Genomic DNA, 19,860 nt, shown 5'->3' with positions numbered 1-19,860 from the left:
ACCACAAATTGTTAAGTTCTGTACAGTTGATATGTTTGTGAAAAATAAACAGAGAATAACTGTCTTCTAAAGCAATAACAACAAATTTTAAAACACACTTTTAAACATTCATACATATGAATCTTTTAGATGTTATCACTTTTATATGTGGATCTTAAAGTAAGTCTAAGTCACATAATTTGAGCTAGGATTCAAAAAAGAATGTAAGTTCCTTCTAACAAATGATGATTAAACAAACACTCATTCACAAAACAATAAACTTTAACTTTTCCCTTATACCATGCTTTGTAAACTATTCCAAAAAGATGAAGAGAAGGAAACTCTTCCAAATTGATTCTATGAGTACTACATAACTATGATGCAAAAAAAAAAAAAAAATACAAGGAATCCTGGTGCCAGTGGCTCACATCTGTAAGGGGCTGAGATTTAAGGATCATGGCTCAAAGCTGGCCCAGGCAAAGCAGGTTTGTGAGACTCCACTTCTGATTAACCACCAAAAACACCAGAAGAAGAGCTGAAGGTCAAGTAGCACAGTGCCAACCATGAGGGGGAAAAAAAAGCTATGGGACAATGCCTAGGCCCTGAGTTCTGAGTTCAACCCCCAGTCCTGGAGCAAAAATAAATAAGATAAAATAAAAGATATGGATATGACAAGAAAAATGATATGTCTATGATAAACAAAATGAAAATGTTATTGCCCAAAACTACAAATCAAATTCATCAGTACAGCAAGACCAAACACCATGATCAAGTGTGGTTAAGAATGTAAGGATGGTTAAACATGCTCAAAACAATAACTTGATAAACCTAACAAATCAACAGGATAAAAGGAAAAAATAATTCATATGACATATTAAAAGACACAGAAAAAGCATTTTATAAATTCAACATCTCTTCCTTCACAAATTAGATTAGCAAGGATCATGCCTCAATCCAAAACAGAAACCAACAAAAACCAAAATGAACCTATATATGAAAAGCTCACAGGGCAACATCATACTGAACATTGAAATGTTGAGAGCCTTCTCCCCCTGAGATCTGGAACAGAATACGGATGCCACTTTCACCACATTTATTTAACAAGTACTGGCAGTACTAACCAGAGCAATTAGGCAAGAGAAAGAGAAGAGGACATCCAATTTTGAATGGAGGTAGTCAAAATGCTCCTGTTTGTAGATAACCTCTTATATACAGAAATCTAAAAGCCTGACCAAAAAACAAAAACAAAAACAAAACCTGTTAGAAGTAACGAACAAAGTCAGTAAAGTGGTAGTCAACAAAACCAAAATACAAATAATATCCTGGGCCACTCATATTAAATAGATAACAAATAGTTATTGTGTACTCATCTAGGCCTACTATGTTCCAGTTGCGAGAGGGAGAAATATGGAATAAAGTTGGTCTAGTTTTGTGCACAAAACTAGTTTCAACAGTTGAATTCTGTTTTAAAAACTCTTTTGTCACTTTTTCAAAAGTGTTTTTCCTCTATTCTGTACCGTCAATCTGTTTTCTTTATACCGGTATAGATTTACATGCTAGTTAGTATATATGCTTTTTCCCCTTCATAAAATGACTTTTTCTAAAGCAGCATTTCTCAGAATTCGTTGCAAAGAACAGCAGTCCAATGCTGTTCAGACACTTTTTAGACAACTTCCGCTATCAAATAAACCTGACATAGTGCTAACCTTTATGGAGATTGTATATTTTAGTACAGTCAAGGCTCTGCCAAGACTGTAATTCATAACCCTGTTTTAATTTGTTTAACATAGCATTTTCCCAAACTTGCTTTACTACTGAACCGCTGACATTTCTAACAAGGAAAAACAAACCAAAGTGTTAGGGTTTCATTGAAAATTCCTGTGAAAGTAATGGCCTTTAAATATCAGACAGTAAAGTGCTTTAAAATGGTTGTTCCCTTAGTCACTTGACAGATATTTATATTAACAGCAACTCTGCTAGCAAGGGGAACAGAATAATGCACAAGACAGACAGTTCCCTGCTCATGCAAACCTTGGTCTCCTGGGGCAGAAAGAGAATAAAGCAGCATAGAAAAAGTGAATGACGAATGCTCTGAATGAAGAAAAAAATGGGCAATATGATACTATGGTAGAAGATTGTAAAATTAAATAGGAATATCTTTGCTAAGAAGAGAAGAGATCGAACTAACTAGAAAGACCTAATTATTGCAACACGAATCACAGTTGCAAAGGGAAGAAGCAACCTAACTGCCCTCAACTAGTAAGTGAATGAAGAAAATGTGGTATGTATACAACACGGGATATTGTTCAGCCATAAGATGAATAGAATCTTGAAATTTGTAATAACACAGATGGAACGAAGAGCATTAAGTGAAGTAAACCAGGCACAGAAAGTCAAGCAGAGCATGATCGCCTTTCTATGCAAGCTATAAAAGGTTGATCTCATTCATGGAAGTTGAGAGCGCCAAGAGGCCAAGAGAGCAGGAAGAACAAAGGATGGGGAGAAGTTGATGAATGGGTACACTAGTTACAGTTACAGAGAAGAAGTTCTGGTATGAACAGCAGGTAGATCAGACATAACAGCACAAATAACAGGAATGTATTATATATTTCAAAACACTGCAAGAAAGAATTTTGCATGTTTGCACCCTGAAGAAAAGATAGATGATGGAGAAAACAGATACAATTATCATAATTTAAACATCACATAGCACATATATGTACTGAAACTTCAGTAATTCCTCATTATTATGTAAAAAATTTAATGTTTTTATGCATCAGTTCAAAATAAACTGAGCATGGAGTTGGAGGTAAGAAAGGCTATGGTTCAAGGCCAGTCAGAGGGAAAATTTTACTAAACCACAACCAGTAACTAGGCACAATGGTGAACATTTTTTATCTCAGCCACATGGAGTCAAGAGCATTCATGTTCCAGGCCAGGCCAAGTAAAAAAGTACATGAGACTCCATCTCAACAGAAAAAAACTGGGTTTGGCAATAGGCTCCTGCCATTTATACTTCAAAAAGTATAAATAGGAGGATCAATGTTCAGGCTTGCTTGGCAATATATGCTATACTGGAGAAGAGGAGAAGGAGAAGGAGGAAGATAAGGAGGCATATGAGGAGGAGAAAAATAGGAGGTGGAGCAAAAAGAGATGGAGGTAGAATACTTGCTTAGCAAGTATGAAGCCCTGAATTCAAATTCTAGTACCATCATCAGCATCTATGTGAATCCTCTTACTCAATAGTATATACAATCAATGCCTTGACTAGAAGCTATTCGAATTGCCAATGCCAACTTGGAATGTTTTTGAAGATGTCAAACACACCAGGATCATTTTCTCAGAATGCACTAATCTAACACATGTGAGGACCCAAATAGGAGTAGAGTACCACAATTCCTGATATATAATAGTCTATCTCTACTGGATTTTTCCCCTCATTATGTGAGTCTCCATTCTGACTGAATGGATGTAGATCAGCATATTCAGTTAATGCCATTCCTTGTAAGTCCCTTAAAATTGATCTGGCTTGGTACAACAAACAAAAACCAAGAAGAGCTCAGCCTGTTTTCTGCAAATTGCAGTGAAGGTTAAGCCTCTTATCCATTTACCTAGGAACACTACAGGCCTTGCAAACTGTGATCAAGAACTAGACACCAGCAATTACAGCTTGGCCTGTTACATTTCCCTCCTAGCCAGGAAAGCAAGTATGTGAATTCAAACATATGAACTTCCATTTAGGGTACTAAGAAAACACACCAGCAGATGGCTGTGTCGGCTTCCAGAACACCAACTCAACTCACAAAATGGTCTTTTCCCAGTACATATAGTAAAACAAACAAAATTACTAAAAGCTAAAATTTGTTATCTGCTATGTTCTAAGGATAACAGTGAGTGGTCTGATGGCAACATCTCATTTTATTTCAGGAACATTATCTGTTTCTCATTTTATAGATGAGCCTTAAGATCTCAACTATGAATTCTGAACAGGCAACTACCTGGTAAAATCTTGCCTCTTCACCAGATATCTAGTCCAGAGAAGTGAAGGCCTCTGAACATTTCTACTTAAGACATAACTCCACCTCAATTTTATGAATAAGATTTAACTGTGATATTTGTCCAACAACATCCAACCCCAAATTGGCTTCATCTCCTGATTTCCCAACTATTGTCTTTTCCGTGACTTAGGTTTAGGTTTTCCATCTTCTGGATGCAGTGCCCACCAAGTCGCATACATCCTGTCACCCTTGTTTGTGCGTTATTTCTCCTATTCATTCATTCTTGCACACTCACCCTGTGTTTCAATTCAATGTTCAATTCTTATTTTCAGTGTTTCTCCTCCCAATAAGATCTATCTTGCCTACCATCTGAAGATGTACCTTCTAAAGCCATATTGTTATTTTTTCCTTACAATGGACTGCAAGAATTCTTCACAATTTATAGGATCCTTGCAAAGGTTTAGACTAGCAATAATGCAGTCTGAGGTACGGCCCAATCTATACATGTCATACCTGCCTCTTATCTTCCAATTGCATTCTCTGCTCTAGTTAGAATCACACTTCTAGAAGGCACACTAACCTTCTACCCCACAAACAGAGAAGCAAGCTAAATCTCTAAGAGTATTGTATCCTACCCTGCCTGATCTGGTCCCTAAAATATACCTCTTCTGTTGTTAGTTAGTATCTATACAAATCCTCAACACTCAAGACTCAACTTAAATAGAATCTTTTCTGTAATGATTCCCAATCATTCTGCTTCTCTGAGTTGAATATATTCTGAACTTCTGTAGGGGACTGGAACACAATGAAGTACTCTATAACTCAATACACAACAGACTTACTTGCATGGCTAGCTATCTTTTCAGTGGTATATCTGTATGCTTTGAAATGTATTTATATATATCTATATGTATATATATTATATGCTTGTATACAAACACCCATATATAACAATGTCATTTCACCTATAAGAACCTTGGAACAGATAGAGATCCTACCAAGAACCAGGCTAAAACAAAAATTCTTCAGTATAAACCTAAAAAGTGGATTGTGGTTGACTGCAAAAGGTGCAAACCAAAATCAAAAGTCCCTAATGATTGTTTTGCACTTGAGAGTGGTATCTTGTGTAGACAATAGTCAGGAAATCAAACACAAATAACAAAAGACACACCAAATTGAAAATGTCTCTCAAAAGTGATAGTTCCAATCAAGATGGAAATCTTGATATGTCCAGAAACAAAAAATTTGTGTTTGCCATAAGATAAAAATGTGGAGAGAAAAACCACAGGATTTGTTTGTTCTGGTTCACTTTAACTTTCCTGCTTCTTGTTACTTTATTTGCAAAATGAAGAAGGTGAACAAGTTGATCTCACAACTCTCTTTCACCTCTAAAGGCTCTCAGAGTTTAAAAGGAGAGAAAAAAAAAAAGGAGGTTGATTAAGCCGACCAAAGTTTCTGATTTTTTCCATAAAGTGTCTGGCAGTAAGTGGGAAATGGAAAGGGAGCATTCACCTATGCAGTGACTCATTTTCAACCCTTACAATAACTGCACCACTAGGGAATTTTTTTTCTCTCCTGGCTATGGCTAGTGTCAGACTCATGACTTAAACCTCATCATGGGGCTGGCACCAGATCCAAGGTCATCTCACCCGCTCCTCTGTTTCTCAGCAGGATTGTCATTTTTAATCTGTGTGCGGATTAAAGGTCTCCTTTTTGTGCTTGTCCCTACTTGTACTGGGAAAAAACACCTAGTAGCTTGATATTGATTGATATTTGTCACATTCGTTAATCATGACCTCAGTATTTCACAGAATGAGAAAAATCACCTGGAGAGCCTTGGAGGTCATCCAGGGTAAGAGAAATGCAAAACACAAACAAAGGACCAATTTTTAAGACAGCAGAATAATGTTCTACATATACCCCTTTAATAAGTCTTTTTTTTTGTAGCTGCCTTCATATATATTCTTTCAAGGTAATCATAAGTACTCAGTGAGAGCATGTAAATAAAAATCTTCTATCCTAGAGTGCTAGGTAACTAAGCTAAAACTAAAGTAAACAAACTCAGTAGGCATCACATATGCAAGCGAGCGAGGTCCCATAAATCACCATGACTGGGTATCAGGATTTCAAAGGCACACTCTGTAAGCTTTCTCCCAGGCCTGTTGATTCAAGCTCCAATTGCACTGGGTTACCTATATGGAAGCATATAAAGTTAACCTTTTAAGTTTAAAAATAGTTCCAGTCCTCATCCTTACTAAAGATAGGCTCCAGTAACTACCATGCGTATGACCCACTATGTACTTGGCGTAAGTTTTCTCTTTTAATTTTCACAACAGTCTTGGGAGGTAGACAATGATTGGTTCTGAATTCCGGAGAAAAGAAGAAGCTCAGAGTGATTGAAATAATTTACTTATTCAAGGTCACAACTCTAGGGTGGGGCAGATTTGCAGCCAAAAAATGAACTGCTATGTTTATTAGAATTTAAGACCTGTCAAGAAGAATCCAGGAAAAAAAAAAAAGATTTGCTTTGGTTCCATTTTACTTTTCTACTATCCAATTACTCCTTAGGATTCATGGCAGTGAATCAGCCTACATTTAGTTATTTAGTATAAGACTTGAACTTGAGCTTACTGGGTAGGAGTAGGTGTTCTACCACTTAAGCCATGCTCCCAGATCCCAGCCTATAATATACTTTATTTTGATGCAGTCTCTTCTATCCTTTTGCAATGTGCATTTTGCTGTCCCACAGCCCATCCACAGCAATTCCTCCCTCACAGGCAATGTATTCCTCAAGGGATGGCCCAGTCACTGGATTAAGCAACCCACCCCTGCTGCTAACTGGGCCACGTGACTCAAAGAGGCGACAGGTGAAGGAGACATCAGCTATGAGGGCTTTAGTCACACACAAAATACATGATGACAATAAATCTCCCCTCCAGTCAGCCCCATCCCTCCCTCCCACAGCAGCACAGCTGACTGCCCTCCCTTAAACATTCACACCCTCTGGCTGACCCATCTGGGATTTCTTCTTACTTCAAGGCTGTCCCTAAAACTCCTGACAACCACATTTCACTACAGGAGCCTCGGAGGTGGAATGAGGGCAGGAAATGCTAAGTTTGCCTGCAGCAAAGGAAAAACCCACTCCAAGGCCAGCCCAAGGCAGACTTGCCCCTCCTCACACCCCTCCCCTTCCTCATTCACACTTCCAATACACTGTGCTTTCAGCTTCCTTTCCTGAAGTCTTTTCTTCAATCTGCTACCTTTCACCCTTTCTATTCTATGCCTAGTAGAAAACAACCATCAAAGCTGTTTAAAAAAAAGTCCTAAACCTGCTAAACTTTCTGAGAGTAGATGGCATAATTGCCCTCTTCACCATGAGGAGGGTTTGATTCCACCCCACCCCCAAATCCTCTGCCAGCTTGGTTCCCATCTCAGATCTGTTTTCGTTACTTGGCTCTCGTCAGCTCACCCAGCCCATTGCTCTTCTTATAGGAGTGCCAGTGTTAGGTTGGCTCTCAAACTAACCTGCTGTGTCACCATCATACTTGTCCTACTCCAAGAGTCTGGTGAGGCTTGCTCCCACCTGACATGGGAGAGACGTCAAAACAAGATGTACTAGAGGAGTCCACTCTAGGAATTCGATTTTGCTGAAATCGCTCTTGTTCTATACATCTAAACTATTAATTCCTTTCATTTTCATCACAGCAAATTGTTGAAACTGACATTAAAAAGATATAAGGGGAGAGGTGATAAGTTAACCAAAATAACCAAGAGAAAAGAACTAGTCAGAATTACTGACTACTTAATGTGCACTAAATGAATATGTGTGTGTGTGTGTGTGTGTGTGTGTGTGTGTGTGTGTGTGTACATGAATATATTTTGAAAATACAGCCTGTCAACAAATACTTGTTCTTTTATCTCTTCACACTCTCCTAATGCTACAACCAGAAAAATAATTACCCTTATACCATCAAAAAGCACATGGAGAGCCTGGTACTAGTAACTGATGCTTGTAATTGTAGCCTCTCAGGAGGCTGACATTTGAGGATCATAGTTCAAAGCCAGTCCAGGAAGGAAAGACCATGAGACACTTATGAGACTCCAATTAGCAGAAGAAAAAAAAAGTGAGGCAATGGCTCAAATGGTAGAATGTCAGCATTATGTGAAAAAGCCAATGAAGAGTAAAAGGTCCTAAGTTCAAGTCAAAGGTGGAGGAAAAAGGAAAAGTAAGGTGGGAGAAGGGAAAAAGAAAGAGGGAAGAAGAAAAAGAAGAAATAATTAAGTCTAAAAGGAAAAAAGTAACTTTTTCATTGAATTATACTTTTCAAATGACACATTAATATAGGGATTAGTGATTCAGTCTGTAATAATGGAACCTCTGTCTTTTCTTCTCTGTCTTTTATTATTTAATACTAGATAGAAAAGTTAAAATTTAAGCAAAACACTATCTCACAGGAGAAAATAAATTAATCTTTTTCTTGATCCATAGTAAAGAAATAAGACTAATTTTAGTATAGGGCTCCTTATGATCTATCAAAATGCATAAACATACAACATAAAAATATTAAATTATAAAATAGGCTATATGGTAAATGAACAAACAAGTCTCAATGAACACTAACTCTTACAGAGCTATACGATACTGAGAATATAAAACTATAAAAAGGAAGAACAGAAGATCAACATATATATCTAAATATTGTTGATTTGTTTCATTTTTATCACAGCAAATTGTTGAAACTGATAAGAAATAAGACATATGGATAGGTGGTTAGTTAACAACAAACAGAAAGAAAGAAATGAGTTACTAAGTACTGACTATTTAATCTATGCCAGGCATTGAGCAAAGTTCTAAAAATCATCTCCCCAAACCCATTTTAATTTATTAAAATATTCTTGTAATAACACCTTAGTTTAACTTTTGTAAAATGGGGTTTCCTTGCAAATAAGGAATGAATCCAATACCTATTTAAAGTATTCCTGAAAGAACTCTTTATTAAAAACTGATAAGGCTCTTCCAAATTTGAAGTTTATTCACTTCCTAACTTCTTGTTAGAAAGCCCATCATGCTTAAAGTTACACTTCATGTTTCCCCTAAAGCTTAAATAATCAACTAAAAGATATAAAATAGTCTTTCTTGATCAAATAATATATTCCTTTTCTAAAACTTACAGTTGTCATTCAGTCCTAAATAATATATCGCTTTACATAGAAACATTCATTTCTTCGTAATTCTGTATAACTCACTATACAATTTACAATTCCTTAACAAGATCTATAACATTTTTCTCTCTCTTATTTCCCACTGTAGAAAATATCTGTTCTTCCTTTTCTAATGAGTTTGGAGCATCAAAGGAAAACAGGTTGCTATAGTCCCTCAAAATACTCTGAAGAATTTAAGATAAGGTTTAGAGTTCAGATTTAAGTCTAAAACAAAAATAAAACAACCATCTAGCTAATGTATGCTAACAAAGTATTTCATTTGCAATATATAAGACAACCAAAATGCACAGACTGCAGTCTTGGAACTTGCCGGTTATTTTCTGAAATAAAGAAGGTACACATCACTTGAACTTACTCCAATATGGCAGACACATCCTTGCCTGGTTGCTATGGATACATCACCGTCACGCCTGTGCTTTCTACTCTCCAGACCTGTTTATGACAGGCCGAGGTGTTTCCTATTATGGTGCCTATGTCTGCACAGCACACTGTTGCCAGGAATAAGTGCCAGAGGCTGCCACTACAGGGATTACGGTGCAGCAGACCAGAGATGCTGATGGGAACTCAAGTATACCTTGGGCAAAACTTCACAGAATACTGCCGAACGGGCAAAAGCCAACACACATCTCCTTTCTTCCCAAGTTAGCAGGGAAAGCATTCAGATATGTCATTTTTCAGTTGGTACTGTTATTAATAAGAATGTAAACATAGAAAAGAATAATTTAAAACTGTGCTAATAGTTTTTTAAATAACGTGTTTTGCTTATGTACTATTGACTTAATTCAAATGAGATAAGACTATGCTATTATAAACCCTCAAAGAAGTAGATTTCTATAAGTGGAATTCTTAAGAACTATTCATAATACTTGTCAATGGAAGAAAATTCTTGCTTCTTAAAAGCAAGAATTATAATGCCCACACTCTCTCAGTCTACCAAGAAATGGCATTTACCTTAGCCAACGTTATATGCTCTGTACTAACCTATGTGACCACCTACAAAATACCACATGGACACTCCACTGGGTTTAAGTTATGTGCATTATAGGAAACCTCAATGTAAATACAAAATGAAGACAAAATATGGAAAATCACAAATAAAACCCTCTACAATTTAGAGAAAGAGCTTTATGTACAATCGAGCGAGCTGGACAAGGGAGGGATAACTGAGGTAGGACCAAATAGACCTAGGGAGAGGCAGCAATCCAGGAAGGCCTTAGAGAATGGGTAAGATTTTTAAAATTTTAAAGTTTTCAGACGACTTGTGAAGACAGTAGAGAGTTTCCATACACTTGTAACTTCGTGTTCCCTGTAATATTTTACACTAGCATGGTATACTATTATTGAACCTACAGTGATACACTATAAACTGAGAGTGTACATTCACTTGTCATTCTCTCTAAGATTTTTTTTCTCTTGTTCTTGACAATCTAGGCACCTGTGAGGAGGACTGGCCAAATATTTTACTGAACATTTCTGGACTTCAATTTGTCTGATATTTTCCTCATGGTGAGACTGGGGAGTGCTATGTTCTGGATATGAAAATCACAGACAGAAAGTGCCATTTTCATGAGAGAAGATATCAAGAGTACATGCTGTCAACACAACTCACCATCACCAATGTTGACATTGATAACTTGGCTAAGGCAGTGTGTGACCCGTTTCTAACTTTAGAATTACTCTTTAGACCACATTTCCATATCATACATAGCACTTGGAAGGAAATAAACACACAACTCACAGAGTTGTGAAGTTGTGGATTGCAGAATTATGGCAGAATATCTATAGGAATTATTTGAAATTCCCCCTACACTGTCTCCTCTCCACCATTTAATTATTTATTCACCCAATTACAATGTAGACTGTTTGATACACAGGGCCATAGTCGAATACCACACCATTTTCTTGTTCAAATTGTTCCAGCTTCAGCCACTGGAAGGTCTTTCTGTTTGCTCTTGCATCAGTCTGTTACATTTTCCTCAGGGTAGTAGATCTCTTTGATTTCATCCTTACTTTCTGGTACTAGAAGATGATCTGGGCTCATTTGGTGTATTTCCTGGTCAAGTCCCTAAAATCAACTGGTTCCTTTTGCTGGAGAATGGTATTAGAAACACTGATGTAGGTGCTGCATGATGCTAGGGTGCAGTTGTTTCTAGGCCCTCTCAGTTTGACATAGCAAGAAAATACTGGATGGTTAAGATGTTTGGAAGTAGAATGGATGACGATGTTCTGAATATACTGTCTGAACATTAAGATCTAAATCCATAGACCACTCTCTCTGAAGAATGAATATCTGATGAATGGGGGATTTCTGCCAAAGGAATTTGTCACTTTCTTCTCCATTCGTGAAGGCAGAGAAAGAAAACTATAGATTTTTTTAATGAAATAAACCTTTCTAACAAAAAAAATCTCACTATTCTTTTTGCTGTTAAGTCCAAAATTAAGTTGGAAAGAATGTCTAGTGCCCATATGAGTTTATTAAAATTCTCTAAGGTGGCCTACAGATGAATGATTTCTCATTGTGTTATATATTAGTTTAAATGCATATTATAAAAATATAACTGGAACCTAAAACTTGTATCATTGTTTAATTCAAGCAACTGCTTTAAATTAAACCTTTTGAAATATGAAAGCTCACAAAAATAATAAAAGTTCAAGCAACACTAATTCAGACTATAATTTCTTACAGGTTAAAAATAAGGAATGTTAATTTTACATCAGAAGCATATAGGACACAGAGTTTTGTTAATCTTGCTTTCTGTGTATATTCCAGATATGAGAGCACGTCAAAGTTATGGAACACACAGTAGGTGCTCTGCACCAAACTGGGCTTTGCATACATTACAGATAATGTTCTCAACAGTATTTCAGTTTTATTTCCCCTTTTGTTATTCCTGTCTATAAGTAAGTGAAGAAATCAAGCTTCATAACTATAAGGTGGGAAACAGCAGAGCTGTAATATGTAATTAAGTTAGCCTGGCAACAAGCATTTGTGTTTTTTCTACTTTGTGGTGCTTCCATAAGCATCCATACAGCTCACTCAAATCCAGGAAGTATACATCCTCATCTTGGTTGCAAGTTATATACATAAAATCATCCTTCTTATGTATCTTCCAGCCTACTGATATCCTCCTTAGGTACAAATACAGCACACCAAAATGAAACTAAAAGCTTAGAATATTAATAAAAAAAAAAACAAATTATGCTCTAAGAGTGAAAGATTACAAGCTTATCAATTCTTTGAATAGTACCCAATGCATCTGATTTTCTAACACAGTGCAATTTTTTGTTGTTCAACAAAACTGTCCAGGCTTAACCCTCAACTCTGTTAGTGAAGAAAAAAAGGTCACTCGAAACACTCAAAACAAGTGTGAATATTAAAATAACTAATATAATGCCTATTTTTCCATTTTCTAAAAAGAACTCATTAATTCTGCCAATAAGCACTATCAAGACAAGTACCACTACAGAACTACTGCCGTGCTTGAGTTAAAACAGACCTTATTAATGTACAGTTTGGAGTTGGTTTCTCTTTAAACAGGACAAGTAAAACCAAACTCTACAGATTTTATAGGACAACTGAAAAATCTTGATGCAATTCACAACTACCCTACGTTTGTATCATAAGTACCAGACTGCCTCAGAAACCCTCTTAAATGCTGCAAAAGTATTACCTGTCACCCTTGCTACTTGGAAAAAGCAGATTGTTTTCGTCCATCTATAATTTTGGTAAAAATACCATTTTATTATGGCAAAGGCTAATGCTTTAAAATTCTTTTTAGGTAAACCTTTTCCACTTGAGCCATATTCCCTAGCCATGATTTTTTTTCATAAAGAGGAAAAAATTCATAATGTTCTCAAAAGTTACCATGTTTCTATAAATTAACACTAAAAACTGAAAGCATTTTTCAGTAATAGTTAATTAAATATAGAATCATAAAAATAAAATTTTTAATAATCATATGTTTCTGATCAAATGCTACTGACACTGAATCTTGACACAGAAACAGACCTCATGCCAACAGAGACATTTCTGTCTTCTTTTAGTCCTTAGTGTCCTGCTAAGTTAAAGTTAAGTACCTTACCATCCAATGAAAAATAATAATTCCATTAAGTGTTTTCATCTTTCTGTTACTACTTAAAAACAAAGAACGCTGCTTCTCTTAACAGTGATTCTAGAAACAAAGATTACAAATCTTTCATGTTTACTTAGGTAAACATACTTATGATGTAGCTTATAGCTAAATCTTTCTTCAATCTATCTTTATTAAGTGGATGAAAAATCAGAGCTCTAACTCTAAATGACAATAATTCTAGTTTAAATAGCTATATTTTTGAAGGTTTTCCTTTATTTATTGACTGTAGTAATACTATTTTCTCAGTTTTTATCATTTAATGCAGAAAACTTCTATTTTTGTCCTATAAATTCAAATCCCTATTCCAACTAACTTAAATTTCTTTCTAAGCAAAAGCTCAACATTTTTATTGCTATCTTGGATGTGGTCATTGCTGAAATAACTTAATACCGAACTACTTTTATAAATATCCGTATGTCTTCCTGCATCCCTCTTGCCTAGAAGAAAATATATCAGCAGTCATAGAAAGTTTCAGGTCTACGCTAAGTATTGACACGTTCAAGGCAGCAGGGGGAGCAGCCACAAAAAGAACCACAAAAAGCCTCTCTAGAAACTAATTTATAGTCAAGAGAAACAAACTAGAGATGTTTGCTAAAAACCAAAGGGACAAATCCTGTGAAGAAGTCATAACTACATTTCCAAAGCTGGCCTAAGTACCTTTGGAATGAACTGTAGAAAATCCTTACGTCTTTTCAGAAAGATGCTTGAATTGTCACTTTAAGACAGGTCTTCCAGTTTGAAGCCAAATGGCAATGTCAAGTCTGGAACTGGCCCCAGAATTAGAGAGTAAATACAACATCCATTTTCATTCTAGTATGCTATAGGAAGAACTCAACATGAATTTGTGTTCTCCTTCAAACATCACTGCACTAACGTCGGTGAAATGTGTATAATTAGGTCACAAGACTATTAAGTAGCAGGGTTCCAGAACATGATCTTTGAAGTCCTGAGGCCCAGACTTCTGTCCTAACCTCCTTACCACCCCCTCCCATCCTCAATGCATTTCCACATAAGAAAAACAAACAACATAAACCCATTCTACATTTACTTAGTTTAGAAAAAAAGTAGCTTTGCAAAATCTGTACAAAAGAGTGGAAAAGTACCCACCACTTATATGTTCTAATGGTTAATAAGGGCTGTGTTTTCAGTTTTGCAGCAAGATAGAAAAGCATTTAGTTCTTCGGTATGGAATCCTAAAGTTGAATTTCTGAAAGGTCTAAATGTCTAATCTGAACTTCAAAATGCCAAGTAATTTATGCTACACGAAATTTAAAAACAGTTATTAAGAATTACCAAAAAAAATCTATGAAACACATCTACCATAATTACACCTGAATGGTAAACAGCCATAAAAAATAAATGCCATTGCTTTAGCCAAATGGGCAATCAATAAAGTTTGACCCAAACCCTGGAACTCTTACACTGACCTTTCAATATTGCTATTAATATGCCCATGCTACGTAAAGGAAACTGAAGCTCAAGAAGTTTACATCATTTCTCTAACGTAACTGAGCTAGCAAGGAACAAAAACAGGATTGAACATCTAGGTCTGTGTGCCTTCAAAGCTTTGAAGCCATACTAAAATTGCCCTCAATTGTAGCAATGAGGTTCCAGAGGAAATCTGTACAAATCTTAGGCAGATTAATGTACTTATGAGGGTAAATGCTGTAGATTTAATCACTCAAATTAAATACCATCTGGAATCTCTTACTCCATTTGGTCCAAGCATCCTACATGTGTGACAACCAATCCTGGCCTTGGCCAAGAAGACAATAATTTTCCTGTCTCAGTATCATCAACAAACAGCAGTTATATAGTATTATACACATACATAAAATATAGCCAGCTGCTTCTAAAGCATCATTTTAAAACTGTTTTAGATTCCTCTTGTGTTTAAGCAAATGTAAACATTATTTACTAACACAGTCAAGTGGGCCTGAGGGGCCAGTTCTCTCCCAACACCCAAGACCATGTCCATAACAAATACTATTAACTATCACTTGAACTGCTGGTTTCTTACTCACCCTTTAATTGTGCTTGTTTAACCTATTAGCATAAAAATACCTTAAAATCTCCAGAGAGTGAAAAAACGGAGAAAAATATCCTCATTTTTTTCCGAAGGCAAAAGAGAATAAGCTGAAAATGTTGATAGATTAAAAATGTCAACAGCAGTGGGACCATTTATCAAAAGGCAATGTTTCCGACTTAATTTAGTCAGACTCAAGAGAAGTCCAACAGCTGAGTGATGTGTCAATTAAGCCATACATTGCAGTCCAAACTGAAGGGAGAATGTCACTCACAGGGACCTGCAGCTCCATTTCAACTCAGTTTATAGCTCTAGTGGAGGTGGCTTATTCGTGCCCTTGTTATCAAGCAGAAAGGGTAACTTTGCAACCTTCACCAAGGGCTTTTCTTCTTTCTAGGCTAATCCTTTGCCATCCCTAAAATGTCAGGTAAGTGGAACACTAATTTTGAAATGAATTTTTTTTCAAAGAATGAATGGCCTAAACATTAAAAGCTTAAAGAACAGCTTCAGCTAAGCTGAACTTCGTTTTAAAAATAAGTGTTATATCAATAATCTTTCAACCACAACACATATACACAGCTAGAATGATTACCTTTTGAAGCAAAAAAAACTTTCTTTTACTTGACACACATTTCACTTCACTTCAACCAAATAAACCTACCTCACATACTAATCCTGTAACAGTTAACTCAGTTTTAAAATCCCTCTCTTATTTGTTGTCTTGAAAGAAAAGTATTATTTTGATCAATTATTATAACCTACAATGTTTTAAACTTAGAGTACAGACATAAATTACTTCATGGTTGAAGTCATTTAACAAAAATTATTAGCTCTCACATCAATTATTAAACTTAAAACAGGTTTTATCATTAAGAAGGTGGATTTTTAGGTAAAGCAACTATAGCTGCTTAGATGCATTTAGCTGAAAACGTCTTGTAAAAAATTATCCTGAAAGGTAAACTAATACATACAACTGACTGGGTGTACTGGGATTTTGTTCTGCCTTTGACCACACAGTATTAGACAAGAGATTTAAGAACTCAGCTCACTGACAATAGTCACAATCAACATTTAGGACCCTAGAGATATGCATATATCTACTCCTGATATGAATTAAATTGTTTAAAAAAGATTTATGTTCCATAAAAATAAGAACTAGTCAAATGAGTGATATCTAATGTTATACAGTGTGTTCTAGTCAGAACACAATAACCATTCTAATAAGGAGCCAGGCCAAATTCACAAATAAAGCCCAAATGATGGAAAGAGAAGAGAAGAGAAAAGAAGAGGAGAAGAAAAACCATGAATCTTAATTTCATCACTAGTGTACACAGGGGCAGGTTGGCACCCACTGGCAGTGTATCTGGGGGACCTTTTTTATTTGTTTGAGGCCAGCCAACTTTTCAATACAACAATGGTACCTACACAAGCAACATTAACAGACAAAACAATCAAGTGGTTGACATGCTGTGGCATTTTGGAAAAATGGTTGGATAAAAACTCTAATAACTGTGTTTGGGTGTGTGAGTGAGAGGTGGAAGGAGAGAGGGAGAGAGTCAAGGAGGAAGGAGGGAGGGAGGAAGAGAGAGGAAGGAAGGAAGGAGGGAAGGAGGGAAGGAAGGAAGGAAGGAAGGAAGGAAAGAAGGAAGGAAGGAAAGAAGGAAGGAAGGAAGGAGAGAGAGAAGGAAGGAATGAAGGAAAGAAGGAAGAGAAGGAAGGAAGGAAGGAAGGAAGGAAGGAAGGAAGGAAGGAAGGAAGGAAGGAAGGAAGGAAGGAAGGAAAGAAGGAAGCAAGCAAGCAAGGAAGGAAGGAAGGAAGAAAGGAAGGAAAGAAAGACATTCCAAGACAAATGGCATAACCTTCCTGACCTTGTAAATAGGTGGCCCCAAATACCCAAGTATCTTTAAGAGGTAACTATGCCTAACTGCCACACAATAGTAGTACTTAAGAGTGGAACCCCTCAGCCATCTGTATCCAACATGCAGATGGCTTCTTTCCCATCCCCTTAGCCAATGAGTCATTAAAAACATAATACCAATTAATTTTTTGCATAACTAAAGACAAAAAGAAAAAAGAATCTCTCTCTCTCTCTCACACACACACAGACATGCGCGCACACACACACACAGAAACAATGCAGCAAGACTGAAATGCTCTACCTTGCTTTCCAGGCTATTTTAAAGCTGTCTCACGCTGAAGGTTACTTTCTCAGCCCCCAAACTCCACGAACTGCCAAGACCAGCATCTTGGCACATATGCCACAAATGTCCAGCTGAAGCCTGCTGCTAACTAAATGATCCCAGAAACCTGGACCTGTCTTCCAGTACCTAAGGAAACCAAGGTAATGATCAAAGTGAACCCTTCATACTTTGTTGACGTTTCCTGTGCATGTGTATGGAGAACAGAACACACACACACACACAAGCTTGGTTCTTATAGGGTGCCCAGACAATTAGGTAAGTGAGGGGTGAGGTTCCAAGTTCAATGAACTTTTCAGAGTCTGGGCGTAGTAGGTAGGCGGGTGGACACGAGTGATTTCAGTGTCATCCTACAACATTTATTTCCAACCGGCCAGCCAGGAATCCCAGGGGATTCCTTTAACTGTGCCACACCACCAGACCCTACTGGGTTTCTGCTTCAAGGGCACAGTGTCACTTAGGAACCTGTGTCCTGGGCACACTTAATCAAACTCTGTCAAAGTTGCTTTTGCAAAAATGAATACATAAATAAAAGGTGTGATTTATCTAGAGTGTGCAGAAGAGAAAAGGAAGGCATGGAAACAGGACTGTGTCTCCAGGCAGCAGAACTGCTCACATGAACTAAGCGTGACGAATGTCCCCATGTATTCCCGGGGCCACATGGAGACTGCTGCCTTGTGGGGTGTGGGAATCACCAGCCCTGGGGGGGAGCGGGGGGGGGGGGGGTAAAATGGGTGACAGCCAAGCAGGGGCTTACCTTATTGGAGGCCATCTCACTGACGGAGTGCCTGGTCTGCAGGGTCTCTAGCTGGTCCAGACACCAGTCCAGCTCCTCCAGGGTCTCGCTGGCCAGTTTCTGGTAGGCCTCCTCTGCGAAGAGATAGGGAAAGGGGAACTCAGTTCTCAAGCGCTTCACGGGGCCGCCAGCGAGTTCAAAGGGGGCCATCCTGCCATACCCCGCCATGCTCGGATGCCCGGTGCCCGCACATGAGGGCTGCTCCTTCATATTGCCGAGCCCGGCAGCGCGCTGGGGGCCGAGGCTCTGCTCTGGGGGCAGCGGCGGGGTTCGAGAAGGTGAGGTTGCTCCAGCTTGGCGTCACCGATCGGCCTCCAGGGAGGGCGCGCAGAAGTGCGACTAGCCAACTTTTACACCGGGGACTCAAGGCGGAATAAGCACGAGGTGCCTTTTTTTTGTTGTTGTTTTGGATGGCGAGGCAGGGTGCTGCTCCAAGTCCTGGGATCTCCACGCTGGAGGTTGGCGAAGGGGCGGTGCGCGCGCGCGTGCGCCGGGTCCCCGCCCCGCAGAGCCGCGTCCACACGGCCGCTCGTCGCCCGGCCGGGTCTCCTGGATGCGCAGCCCAGAGCCTCAGGGTTTGTATCGGAGGGGGTGGGGTGGGGGAGCGCGCCCCAATCCCGCCCCGCCGGGGCCGGAGGACGCTTCCACCGCTGCGCTCGAAACGAATGAATCAGCCGGGGCCGGGTGCGCGGCCACCACGTTTCCTGTTTTCTTTCTCAAGTCCTCAGGCGGCGGGCGCAACACAGTTCCCAGGACCAGGCTTTCCGGGAACACTCCCCCCTCACGCCCCTCACGCCCCCTGGGCGCTGTCGGGCTCCTCCCTTACACGAAGATTCCAAATTGCACCATCCCGTCGGTGCCACCCGCTGCGTCCTAGCCCGCAGCCCCGCCGCCCCGCCGCCGAGCCATCGCCCCCCCCCTGAGCAGCCCCGCCAGCCGGGGCCGCTCCGCGCTCGCTTTGAAGCGCCAGCAAGCCGGGGAGGCAGCGCACGGGCTCTAGCAGCGTGTGTCTGCAGGGCTGCTGTGGAGCTGGTCGGAAGGAGGAGAGCGGAGGAAAACCCGGCGTGGAGCGCATCCGCAGCCCGCTGCCCGCCCAGGGTCGCGCCCAACGCGGGGCTCAGGCGGGGCTCCGGAGGGACCCTGCGCGCAGGCGCGTGCGGACGCGCACCTGCCCCGTGGGGACCCTGTGCTCCCAGGCCCGCGGCCCGCCCGCTGCGCCTCGCCTGAGCCTCTGCATCTCCACCAGCCCCGCTGCTTCTCTCCAGGTTGCACCGGGGGAGGGGGGGGGATGGGGGATCCACACCATCCAGTCGCTTCTGGGGGTTCAGGCGTTGGCATTTCAGAGGGTTTAGGATTCACGTTAAGGGAGCAGAGTTGTCGAATAGGATCATTTGTATGAAGAGCCAACTCTGCTAGTACCCAAGCCCTGAGTACAAGATTTCTTTCACCTTTGGAGTGACCACACACGAACAGTGGTGCGGGGGCCCTTGGAACCCCTTAGAATGTT

The 19,860-nt window shown here is 39.2% G+C and overlaps 1 protein-coding gene across 6 annotated transcripts in view; it reads right to left on the bottom strand.

The window, feature by feature from the left end:
• Positions 1-19,860, bottom strand: part of Pde4d (phosphodiesterase 4D) — a 1,402,687-nt gene that overhangs the window by 36,523 nt on the left and 1,346,304 nt on the right. For 5 of the 6 annotated variants that reach the window (XM_042690975.1, XM_042690977.1, XM_042690976.1 and 2 more), the window contains one exon: positions 18,315-18,427. In XM_042690975.1, coding sequence (XP_042546909.1) covers positions 18,315-18,427 — 113 coding nt within the window. Of the gene's footprint in view, positions 1-18,314; positions 18,428-18,513; positions 18,762-19,860 lie in introns of those variants that run through there. The other variant, XM_042690981.1, reaches the window with a different exon arrangement.

The sequence above is a fragment of the Dipodomys spectabilis genome, unplaced genomic scaffold (genome assembly GCF_019054845.1).
Source record: "Dipodomys spectabilis isolate Male_0828 unplaced genomic scaffold, ASM1905484v1 ptg000140l, whole genome shotgun sequence".
Lineage (NCBI taxonomy): Eukaryota > Metazoa > Chordata > Mammalia > Rodentia > Heteromyidae > Dipodomys > Dipodomys spectabilis.
Note: the sequence above shows the minus strand (reverse complement) of the source record. Positions and strands in the feature narration are given on the sequence as shown.